Source organism: Gadus macrocephalus, chromosome 15, assembly GCF_031168955.1.
Source record: "Gadus macrocephalus chromosome 15, ASM3116895v1".
NCBI classification, from domain to species: domain Eukaryota; kingdom Metazoa; phylum Chordata; class Actinopteri; order Gadiformes; family Gadidae; genus Gadus; species Gadus macrocephalus.
In genome coordinates, this window is record NC_082396.1 from 2,793,108 (window position 1) to 2,806,181 (window position 13,074).

Sequence of the window (13,074 nt, forward strand, 5' to 3'; positions counted from 1 at the left end):
TAGGACTATCCCTGCTGTGCTGCTCCTATCACACTGTTTCACACACAGCTCTCCGCTCTGACCACATTGACCCTCTTATTGGTCCCGGTCTCTAGGCAGACTAAGCCCATTCAAAACCACCAACACAGGGCTTAAGGTGGACTCAATAGTACACACGTTTATGTTCTTTTCTTTTTTTTTTCATCTTCAGTTTTACTCCATTTCCCCGATTCTTGTAGTTTGGATGTTGAAAGAGAGGAAAATGGGGCTCTGGGTTAAGGAGGGGTTCTTTGTGAGAAGGTTAATTAAGCAGGGTACCAGATGAGCTCTAAAGCCCAGCCAAAAGGTCATCTTCTGAAAGACCATCAGGCATTAAAATAAGGAACCCCCGTCTCGGCCTTCTCCAACCCCCCTCCTACCCGGCGTCCCGACGTATCCCTCCTCCGGCACCTCAGCCATCTGTAGCGCTCCAGCTGCTCCCCTGAATCACAGGGCTCAGGACGGGACCCACAGATGGTTCGCAACAGTGGCCTGCCTAAACATATTACCATGTACACCAGTGACCCGCTTCACCTTGAAACCCACCCTCGCACTCCGCCCCGACCGCAGCGAGGTAGGGCAGCTAGGGAGTGTGGAGGTAATCTCACCTTGGGTTATGATGCTGGACTAAGAAGGATGCCCTTTTTCGAAGCGTGCCGCATTTACGGACAACTTTTCATCAGAGCACTCCGGAGATCCTTTTCTTCCCCCTCCCTTCTTTTCAATACCTCTCAATCTAAAACACAGCCAGGAAGCTTTGATTTTCCTTCTGTCCAAAGCTGTTGGATTTGAGATGGATGCGATTTGCTTCGAGCCCCAACGAGACCCGCATGAGTAAGCCCACAAAACATTTTGAGGGTGTACTTACGGGCTACCTTTAGTCACAGAAAATGACCTCAATGGAGCTCTGCGATTGTCATTATTTAATTTGTTGCGAATATACAGGCTTTATCATTGCAAGGTTTGAGTGACCAATTGCTTTTGTCAACATAATCACCTTGTACTCTGTGGATGCGGTGACAAGCTGCACGGTTAAGCAGAAAAAATATTGGTTATTTCAAGCCAGGAGTATATAAGACGCATTTCTCTTATTCACAAAAAAAAAAAATGGGATTTCAGCCGGGTGCAGCATAAAAATGAAAAGCCTAATAATTTGAGTGGGTGTATTCTGGAGCTGGGGAGAGATGGCACGATGCCAGAAGCCACTGTAACGCAAAAATAATATCCACCGACTGTGGGTTGGAGCATTTGAAGATGAGAATATGCCACAATAAGAAATACGACTGCTATGTTGTGCATAATTATACCACGAGAGGAAAACGTAGGCCTAAATCTCCCTGTTGATAAGGACATTCTCACGACGACGAGGAGAAGACTATCCACTATCTTCCGGCTACAACCTGTCAAAACGTCAGAAACCGTGAGTGTGCTCAGGCTTACAGATACACGATATCACAACCCTCTACTCTGAATCAACGATAAACTACAGGCGACACGATGCATCCATCAACATCGGAAGAAAGGAGATTTATTGAAAAACGGTCCAAACATTGCACCCGTGGTGGGAAAAGGACAATTAATTCCAGTTTGTATTGATACCGTCTGCTGTTGTAAATTGTGTCTCTCTCCCCCCCTCAGTGGCAGCCAAGGAAATCACAACTATCTCGTCTCTCTATGTATTTCAAAGAAGAGGCCGTTGCTAGGAAACTGACGGTGACTGGCTGCAGTCCATGGTGTCAAAACATTCCCATATTTACAACATTTTTTCCCGCCACGACATTAGAGGACAAAATAGTGTCACACACCCATGTATAAAACAAGGCTTTATGTTTACAACACGACACGAGTATGTAATGTCCGACCAGTGAGTCTGTTGACACAGGGAGGAAAGTCAAACATTTAATTTAATACAGAACCAAAACTAAAGAAGTCATGCCTCTGAAAAAGAGGAAAAAAAAAGAAAAAATAATTGTGTGTGTGTGTGTGTGTGTGTGTGTGTGTGTGTGTGTGTGTGTGTGTGTCTTTATATATGTTTTTGCTGCGAGGGAAACGAGTGGGCCAACTCGCTTTTGATTTGCGTTTGCTTGAAGAAATCCATACAAATCAGCAGCACTGTGAAGGCCAAACAAACTAAACTATTAAAATCCTTTAAATGCGTGCTGGCGGATTATAACAATGTGACCTGCTAAACCAAACACACTAAACCACGCGTCAGACGCCATCGGCCACACACCGTTGGCTTTCACAAGTTGTATAACAGGCACTCAATGGACGGCTGGACGGCTGTATGTGTGGATTTATTAACAAATTACACTTGTTGCTCCTCAAAGGGGAAAGCATAGAGCAGTCAGTCTCAAACTATCTACATGTTTCGTCATCAGAAAACCTTTTCCGTACACCTCGTCTCTGCAGTCCCTGGCAACAGACAACTTAAAAGTAATATGGCGCGCGCGCGGGTGTGTGTGTGTGTGTGTGTGTGTGTGTGTGTGTGTGTGTGTGTGTGTGTGTGTGTGTGTGTGTGTGTGTGTGTGTGTGTGTGTGTGTGTGTGTGTGTGTGTGTGTGTGTGTGTGTGTGTGTGTGTGTGTGTACGTGTGTGTACGTGTGTGTGTGCGTGCATACGTGTGTGTTTGGGGAGGAGGGACCATGGCAACGCATTCCAGCGGATTCATCTCCATTATGTTGAGTAAGTGACTAATGGATGGATAATGACCTCCGCACAGATAACGGGGAGCTTGGCACAGAGCACCTGCTCACCAAGACGCGGGCGCCGACGCACCTCGGTGACGCACTGACCAATCGGTCCCCACCGATCGCCCCCTGACTGTCTATGATAGGAGGAATCTCGGAATGGCACCATCGTGTTACTTGTAAACCCCACTCTGAGCTGTGCTCGCTATACCTCAAGCCTGAGGATGCACTGGGGGAAAATGTTTGTATACAAGACTTTTTATATTTTTGTATTGTATTTGTCTTGTGCTATTTGTGGACCTGGAGTCTGAAGTAAAGTTTTCACATCATATCATATCTATGGATCCCGCCTGTTCTTCTAGGGACGCTGCCCTCCTCTATGTGAAGGTTGAGACTTGAGTTTTTAAACTGCCTGGTGTTGTATTATCAAGACGGGTTTAAACAGGACAAGCATGGAGAGGCTTGGAGTGCAGGCTGTGTGGCAGCCATGGTAACACACACCATTGTTTTTCTTGTTTTTTTCTGCCTTCCCCATCGCCAGACATCTAGATCAGTGTGTTCCGTCCCTTTGAGGTTGGTTGTACCACTACATTGTCTTTGTCGTCGAGATCTTTCGCGCACCTCGTATGTGAACGGTAAAGGATAAGTAAACACTCACAGTGGCTGAGCAGAGAGCGCCAGCGCCCCCTTTATACACGGTTCATACTACAAGGGGACCATAGCCACTGGGAGACGCTGGGAAGGAGAGGCTGAGCCGCCGATGCTTCCCAGCTGTGTTTATTATGCAAACACAAATTAACACAAAACATCAATGGAACACATTACAATGGAAAACGGTGAACCACGAAAGGGTGGAAAACACAAAGCGGCACTATTTTTGTAATAATAACAAGCTATAATGCTTTATTTACGGAAAAATATTTATAATATATACATTTTCAATTATCTCAATTTTTTTGTCCGTTATGATTTTTGTCCATTGCAAGAATAAAGGAACCACATGCAGTACCACAGATCTACCAGTAAAAACCACTCATCAAGCCATTATCGGGAAAAAAACATACCTTTTGATGGTCTAAATTACCCTGAGAGCAGTTCTAGGAATATAAAGGGGTCGGCAAAGCCGGCTCCTTTTTCAGAGAAATAGGACTAAACACAGCAGACGGAAAAACTGTCTCAGCATGGTATGAAAGTGTAAGTGAACCCCCATGTCCCTGGGTTTGGAGAGAATAAGACTTAGAAAAATGTGTTTTGGCATGATTGTTCGAGGAATGAGGGGGGAATGTGTTATCACCATGGTTACGGCCCACAACACACAAACTTTCAACCCTTGTTTTTAAAGTTGTACCGTGGTTATGCATGACAGTATAACGAGTGAAGATGTCTATGCAACTGCCCCAATGCGGGTCATTATATTAAAAGTGTCAGAGAATAAGACTAAGACCGGGCCATCAACATTAAAATTACTAAATAAATGACACCAATATTCAAAACTAATCTATGAACGTCTTTTGTTTTTACACTCCAACTCTATTCGCTTCTAAAAAACGACTTGGCCAAAGCATGTTAATGACTCATTACGCCATCGTGTACGAGACAAGACGAAAATCACTTATAAAAGGGTGAGCATCTTTAGCGCACACAGAGAAGTAAGCACCTCTACTCCCTTGCTAATGGCAAAACCGTTATTTGTTGCAATGCTTGACTCTTGAACCAACTTTAGAACCCACATTAGAGCACCGGTCCTCGTTCAATCTCGTAATTATCTAATTCAACGTCTGCCAGTTGGAGGTTTACACCCTGACCCCAAGATGGCATTTCCACAAGATCAAAAGGAAAAGCATTTATTTTGTCTTATCTAAATATAACCACGTCGATACAATTTAAAAAAAAAAAGAAAAGATTAGTGAAGAAAAAATCCACTGTGTGGTTTTTAACCTCACAGTGATGTTATCTGACTTCAGAGCAGGTGTTGTAATATGCAGCATTATAGTATAAATTGTATTATTTATCGACCTAAAAATATCCATTCTTTGCTGCACTTTTCTAGTTGATTAGAGTCAAAGTGCAGCTGTAGCATTAAACGTTACTTTCAATAGGGAGATTCAGAGCTTGTGATATATACAGCTGTATTTAATATTACAAGGCAGGAAAAATAACATGGACTCTCTCCAACATTCACATGAGGACACAGGAGAAAGTGTGACGCTTGTTGACCTCTAGGAGCTTCGCTTCGTTTAAATACCGTCTGCAATTACCATCCTCAATGACCCAGTTCCATGAGCCTTTGTGATCCTAAGTGTCTAATAGCTTCTGTATAATAACCGTCTTCAGAACTGTGTTAAAATAGCCGGATTCAGACTACCTTTCGTAAGGAATCGGGCGCCTTGTTCCCTAATGATCGATGATTTGCCTAATTATTTAATAATGAAACAGCTGGCAAGAATGTCCATGAAAAAAAAAAGAAGATTATTATGAAAACGATATTATTTATTTTTATATTGACACCAAAATGGATAGAGTGAAAGGGGAGAGGGAGGGGTAGAGATCGAGAGAGAGAGAGGAAGGGATAGAGGCAGATTGATAGGGAGAGAGACACAGAGATGGACAGAGAGAGAGGGAGAGAGAGAGAAGGACAGAGAGAGAGAGAGAGAGAAGGACAGAGAGACACAGAGATGGACAGAGAGACAGAGAGAGAGAGAGAAGGACAGAGAGAGAGAGAAGGACAGAGAGAGAGAGAGAGAGAGAGAGAGAAGGACAGAGAGAGAGAGAGAGAAGGACAGAGAGAGAGAGAGAGAAGGACAGAGAGAGAGAGAGAGAAGGACAGAGAGAGAGAGAGAGAAGGACAGAGAGAGAGAGAGAAGGACAGAGAGAGAGAGAAGGACAGAGAGAGAGAGAGAGAGAGAGAGAGAGAGAGAGAGAGAGAGAGAGAGAGAGAGAGAGAGAGAGAGAGAGAGAGAGAGAGAGAGAGAGAGAGAGAGAGAGAGAGAGAGAGAGAGAGAGAGGAAGGGATAGAGGCAGATTGATAGGGAGAGAGACCCAGAGATGGACAGAGAGAGAGGGAGAAGGACAGAGAGACAGAGAGAAGGACAGAGAGACAGAGAGATGGACAGAGAGAGAGGGAGAGAGAGAGAAGGACAGAGAGACAGAGACAGACAGAGACAGAGACAGAGACAGAGAGAGAGAGAGAGAGAGAGAGAGAGACAGGGACAAAGAGGGAGAGAGAATCAGAGGGAGAAAGACAGAGAGAGAGAGAGAGAATCAGAGACAGAGAGACTGGTAAAGACCGCGCTAATCAACAATGTCCCACCTTTACAAAGCCTTTTGCTTTCAGAAAGGCTCAGTATGCCATGGCGTCCTATCCTCACGCGGCACTGAGCCACCAGCGAGCGGTCTGATCTAATGTGATCCTCCCCGCTGCCTGTATGATCTCTCTCCCCTGTTAGGTCACACAAAATGCGCTCCATACCGCAAGGCTCCGCTCAGAGTCCCAGATATAGAAGCAAATAACTGTCGTTATCACAAAAGGCGCAAATACTGCAAAGCAGCCACCTTGAGGGTGAGGGCGAATAGTCTCGAGGTGATGGTGCTCCATTCCCTGCTGAAAGGCTCCGGGTTTGATGCCCATGGCCCACAGAATACCTACGAGCCTCCTTGAGCACAATGCCCTAACCCCTCCAGTTGCGTCAGATAAAGGAACAAATAGGAACAAATAGTGCCAAAGGAACAAATAGTAAATGAAGTCAGTGCAGGAGCAAGGCTGTGAATTTGTTTAGAAAGAAACGACAGCTTTTGATGCCGATTCAAGTCTTTCCATTCTTTTATATATTTCAAAAGCCAGTTTGTTATGTGGCTCACTCATATCTGAACATAACCACATGACAGAGACAGGGTTAGATATGTGATATATATAACACGTCAACTTTATGCCAGGGAATGACGCACACAAATTATGCGATTGCGTAAGCATTTCTAACTAATAAGTAATTTCCAAGATAAGCCTTTGCAGGACTTGCGTCATTTACTTTCTGATGAATGGAATAGGCGCGATGCATGGACATTTGTGTCTTCATGGTTTATTAAGCATAATGTTTGTTGCCGATGGGGTAGCAAGAGGCGGCCGAATGCATTAGTAAATATTTACCCTTGGTATTAATTCAACTGTTAAATATTAAATGATCATATCAATTACTGAAACAAACTCACAGTGTGAGTTCTTCCAAGGACACGAACGGGACGAGCCCACCATTTTCACCCATTAATAATTTCTTTGGTTGTGGGGGGGATTCTCGGCGATAACGTGTGCAAGCATGTCTTACTTGGGAGGAGACAACCTTACCTTGGGGGGCGTCAGCATCACAGACCCTGGTGGTAAAGTTCCCCGTGGTCTCTCCTTGTTGGGGCGTATGGCTCTGTTCCAAACACACCGCAGACACGCACGCTTTTAATGCAACACCGCTCTTAGCACATTCGAATGACCACCAATTGAGTGATTCAGCAAACCAGAGAAAGTGAGTCTTCCAGACACTTCCCCTCAGGGTGAATGTAAACAGAGCATTCATCAGGGCGGTTCCAGTGGTGGTCGTACCTCGGCCAGGTACTTCTGACTGCCGTACATGACGTACTGCGGCGCCAGGCTGTAGATCACGTAGCTGGTGTGGAGGACGATCAGCAGCAGGATCATGCACAGGAAGAGCAGCGCCTGGGGACGCGTCTTCTTGGGCCGGATCTTGTACAGCTGGAGGAGGAGAAGAAGAAAAAGAGAGGGAAGATGGAGAAGATGGAGAAGAAGAAGAAGAAGAAGAAGAAGAAGAAGAAGAAGAAGAGAGGGAAGATGGAGAAGAAGCAGAAGTAGAAAAAGAGAGGGAAGATGGAGAAGTAAAAGAAGAAGAAGAAAAAGAGGGAAGATGGAGAAGAAGAAGAAGAAGAAGAAGAAAAAAAGAGAGAAGAAGATAGAGGAGGAGGAGGAGGAGGAGGAGGAGGAGGAGGAGGAGGAGGAGGAGGAGGAGAAGAAGAAGAAGAAGAAGAAGAAGAAGAAGATAGAGGAGCAGAAGAAGAAGAATCAGAAGAAGACGCAGATGAAGAAGAAGAAGACGACGACGCGAAAAATTAGTAAAGAAGAAAAAGAGATAGATAAATAATGGAAAGAAAAACTAAACTGAAAGACTGACTCATAGAAAACAAAAATTGCCTTTATGACTATGTAATAATTGATTAATTGTGCTCATTGACTATATTTACTTTCAACTTCTAGCATCCAAAGTGACTTCAGAAAAATGTCATTAAGTAGCAGGTAGAGGTTAGGTAGGTGGGTAGGTAGGTAGGCTGCTATGTAGGTTGCAAACATTGGAGATCGAACTCAGTCCCTTTTCGATGAAAGTCAAAAACCCTGGCCGGCCAACGATCCTTCACAAAATTGTAATACAAAAAAAACAATCCTAATAGTTAAAGAGCTATGTGCTTGGTGTGTGCCGTCACTTCGTACCCGTATCCAGAAGAACCAGATGCCCATATTGCGGATGCCCGCCATCGAGGTGAGCACAAAGTAGACAGTGATGACGGTGATCAGGATGTAGTCCAGAGGGAAAACCTGAGGGGGGGGGGGCAAAGGAGAAGGTTGAGCTCCGACTCTCTCCGAGGCTTAGTCATCAGATACAAGGTTATAATTACATCCTGGGGGGCAGGCGAACCCATGGAGATAACGGCAAACCCGCCGACTTTCTACACCTCTTTCTGGTGTGTGTGAGTGCGAGTGTGAGTGTGAGTGTGAGAATGAACAATTATTAAGACCACAGCGCACAATCTGTCCAGGTCAATTAGTCCAGAGAGGAGATCAGTGTTGCGGTCCGAGGCTACATACAAGTCAGCATCTTCTTGGTGTTGGGAGTCTTACAAACAAATGTCCAGAGATTGCCCATCAAATGCCTTGATTTATAATTGACGAACTAGATGGATAGGCCACAGAGGACTATGGACCCCGTCAACCTAGCTCTAAAAAGTACGATGGTTGCTAATCGTAGTTGCTAGTTAGATATCACTTAAATAATTAAGTTGTTTACTAGCAGAAGGTAGATACAAGGGGATTAGGCTCCTTCATCCAAACCATCTGATACCTCAGTATATTAGGCCTACAACTCCATAATATACTAATGAATGCATTTCTTTTTTAAACAAAGTAAGCCTGTTAAAGCTACAGTATGTAGGATAAGCGCCATCTAGTGGTGTAGTTACAGATCACAACCAACTGAAAACAACCACTCACCTCTCCCCTTCCAATGACTTAGCAGAAGCTACGGTGTCCTGTACTGGCCTGTAAGGTGCCAGTAGGTACTTCTTAAATTATGTTATTCAAGAAGTAGAGAAGCTGTATCTCAGGAGGTAGAGCGGGTTGACTACCTCCTGAGATACAGCTGCAAGGCTTCAAGTTGTGTCGAGGTATGTCTGAGCAAGACCCCTCACCCTGACTGCTGTCGACAAGCTGGCTATCGCCCTGCATGGTTTACTCTGCTCTGGGTGTGTGAATGTGTGAATGAATGGTTGTAAGTCGCTTTGGATAAAAGCGTCAACAAAATCCCCTAAATTGTAAATGTCATTGTCTATAAACATTGTCTAATATTTATAAGTAGTATTTTTGTTATTTAGTCTGTAACACTGGCCTACAAGTAAAAAAGCGTTAATGATAAAAAAAAATTCTATCTAAACGCGTCCTTTTCATTCCGGGCTATATTCTGGACAAAAAAATCCTATTTTAAGGCAACTAAATCATAGCAATTTATATTGTGATGGGAATACACAAAAATTAAAATATACTTAGGCATATTATAATTTATTTCTACCAGGTCAGTGCCTCTGGATGAAACTATACTACACACATCGCACCGTTAAATAAATCTATATCTACAATGAGAATATATCGTCGATGAGCGCACTAATGGCTGAGGGTCATATTTCTAAATATTGGCCTCAGACATGTAATCAATTCCACTATCCAGCCTGAAGAGTGCCCAAATTGTTCATTCTGTCAGTCATTCTACTGTCTGTATGCTTGTGTGGAATGAAGGCTTCAACAGTCGTTGTTATGTTCAGCTCCTAGACATGCGACTGTGACCTAGACCACGACTGCAGGGCGACTCAAAAGCACTGGCGTTAAATCGATCGAAAACAGTCACTGTTTTACTTTTGATTGGTAATTGTAGTAGTGGCGAATGCTGCAGTTCTAAACGTGGAAACTAAGTGCTTCTTCGGATTAATAGCAGTATGTAGACGAGTGCAAGTACCATATTTATGATGTTGATGATGCAAATAAATATATGTATTATAGGATGAAGATGATTATATCCGTCTCCTACACTATACATCAATGATTTATGGTACCCTATAGTGTCGGGAATTCACCCGTTATTTTAAACATTAGAACGCCATTTCGGTGTTGATTTGAAGTGGGTATTAAACATTGTTACCCCAGTAGTATACTGCAAGGTTAAAATATGCCCTCTGACAGCTGAATAACAAATGGTTCACTGTCATGATTAAGTCATACCTACAACTTTAACTACTCTGACAAGTCAATTAAAAGGATGACGATTATTCATCGGGTTTCGGCTGCCCACCGTTTGTTGTATAAATAAGAATAGAGCTAAAACGACAGCACACAGAAGTCACGATGCACTTAAAGACTTAAGTATTCCATTGTATCATTTGGCATTTAATTAGTGAAAGGTCAGGATTCATATGCCAATGTGGAAGTCACAACAAGTGTTAGGTTTGGTTGGACTATAAGGCCCATCCACTTGGATTTGGTAACAAAAAAGCGACCATATATTAAAATAGAATGCGTCATTTGTCAACATAAAATCCAAAGCATTTATTTTTTCGAAAATGTGATACATAGATGTGTAACGTGAGCGCAGTGCTGGCCTACCAAGGTAAAATTCCAAGATAGCATGAAAGGGGAATTGCGTTGTACGTTGACAGCTCACTGCGTCAACAAAAGAAACTGACAGGGTTTTGTGACGGTGACATAAAGGTCTGTGTGGGCGTGCGTATCATTCGAGCCACACATAATACCAATGCCGGCCTTGGGGCATCAAAGTACCGCGTTGCTATGGCAAATAAAATTCAACAAACTTCTTCCCTGCCCGATCTGGTGATCACGCCTTAATATCCTGTTTGTTTGGATTGCAGATGGCGGAGGTATGACAGGCGGGAGACAGGTGGATGTCACTGGGTCCTGAAGGTCAGAGCGGAGGATGTTTACTCACGGGCTGGAGAACCAGAAGCAGCTCATTCAGGGGATTGGTCAGATTGGTGCCAAAGATGATGAATCCAGAGCTGATGCCAGCGGAGTGCAGCGCTTTGTCCAAACTGACACACACACGCGCACGGACACGCACACGGGCGCGCACACACACACACACACACACACACACACACACACACACACACACACACACACACACACACACACACACACACACACACACACACACACACACACACACACACACACACACAGAATGTCAGTTTCAATGAGAAGACACTGCACTGCATGTTGAGGTGAATTAGATTTGACTCGTTTTGGATTCAACCAGCGTACTGTAACTTGTATCGTGCTCCACTTACTTGGAAATAAACAACGAGACGATGAACACCAAAGCGACGATGATGAAGAAAACACCCAACATTATCTGCAGCAGGAGAACGAGGAGAAAATAAGCACAAGAAACACTGGGTGAAATGAGGAATATCAATAAATAGAAGGGACAATTCCTTGCTCTCTGAGTTCACTCCATAATAGGACAGCGGGCTTCTAAAGTGGACCTGCATAACTCATATTTGGGACATGTTGTTAAGGCGAGACCATTTGGCTTGGCACAGTGCAGTCTGGCACCACTGCTCAGGGTGACAGTAGGAAGCAAAGGCACAGTTCAGACAGAGTAAATTAGGTGACAGGGAGCAAGGCAAGCATGCCTTTACATCTGCTCTCATTCAAATGGCCTTCAAAACCTGTCGTCCTTTCACTGCGTTGTCCCTTACTTTTTCAGAATTCAGGTTCCTATTAGAATCCCCTGTGCGTCTGCAGTGGGCACACTTTTAGTTTCAGGGATGCTCTGGTAAGTTTGGTCAAAGAACAAGTACCGGAGTTTAAATAGTTTAGATGAATTCAAAACAGCATTAAAGGGCACCAACTTTACCACCATTTGGAGTGGGAATAGCCATTGAAAGCAGTTTCGAAATCTCCCTTTCCCTATGACTTAGTGACGTCACAAATGGTAATGTCCATGTAGATGTGTGCTTAAAAGATCAGTCTAACAGCCTACCCCACTGTTGCAACTGTCTATCTCTGTTATACCAGATAGTTAGTTAAAAGCCATCAGTTACTTACTGCACTACTTTATGACCCAGTCAATACAAAGATTCTAACCCATATAAACCACCAAGTACTCTTCACTTCTCACTCTTCACAACCACTTCCATGCTTCTTTCCAACAACGGAAACTGACCTTGGATCTACCCACAGCACATTTCTATAGGTACTTTCAGTTAGGAAGCGATTCATATTCCACGCGTCGAACATAAGCCCCACACTAGACGGCATCCTTCGTCATGCACCTGGCATAAAGGGATCCGTCTCGTTTCTGCATGATACTCTACAGACCAGCGCAGTAATCTCGGACGTTAAAGGTCCCATGACATGAAAATCTCAATTTATGAGGTTTTCTAACATAAATATGAGTTCCCCTAGCCTGCCTATGGTCCCCAAGTGGCTAAAACTTGCGTTTGGTGTAAAACGAGCACTAGCTGTTCTGCTCGCCTTTGAAAAAACGGAGGCTCAAGCGCGCTGATTTGGAAATCTGTGCTCATGACGTCATGAGGAATCTCAGCTCCTCCCCTTACTCTGCCTGGCCCGCCCAGAGACGTTGGCCCGCCAATGAGACTCGACCGTGCGAGCGCCACATGTGTGTGTGTGAATACACACACTGTAACGCAAGTGTTTCTTGTCGGTTCTTTGACGTGTCTTGTATTTCCACAACGAGACTGTCGTGGGGGTTATCTAAGCCATGGTTGAGAAGGAATTGGGGGAAAGGAACTTTGGTTTGACTCGCTGAAGTACATGAACTGCGACATGCCGCCGGTTGCCGCGAGGCACCATCGCCCGGCAGCGGGCAGCCGGCAGCAGGCAGCGCGCGGTTCAGTCGACTTCAGGTTGATGTGAAAGTGGAAGAACCAGAGACGTCGCAGAACCCGACAAAGTCGTTTGTGATTCATAATATCGTCTGGAGGCGCACACAATATGTTATATGATATAGATATCTATGTATTATATGATATTATTTAGATATAGAGCTCCAGGACTGTAACGCAAG

The 13,074-nt window shown here is 44.2% G+C and overlaps 1 protein-coding gene across 1 annotated transcript in view; it reads right to left on the minus strand.

Moving 5' to 3' along the window:
- lmbrd1 (LMBR1 domain containing 1) overlaps positions 1-13,074 on the minus strand; it is a 56,412-nt gene that overhangs the window by 6,515 nt on the left and 36,823 nt on the right. Inside the window, exons 10-14 of the mRNA XM_060072450.1 lie at positions 11,330-11,394; positions 10,969-11,071; positions 8,193-8,297; positions 7,296-7,445; positions 7,047-7,119 (exon numbers count right to left, since the gene is read on the minus strand). Of these exons, the coding sequence (XP_059928433.1) occupies positions 7,047-7,119; positions 7,296-7,445; positions 8,193-8,297; positions 10,969-11,071; positions 11,330-11,394 (496 nt within the window). The remainder of the gene's footprint in view (positions 1-7,046; positions 7,120-7,295; positions 7,446-8,192; positions 8,298-10,968; positions 11,072-11,329; positions 11,395-13,074) is intronic.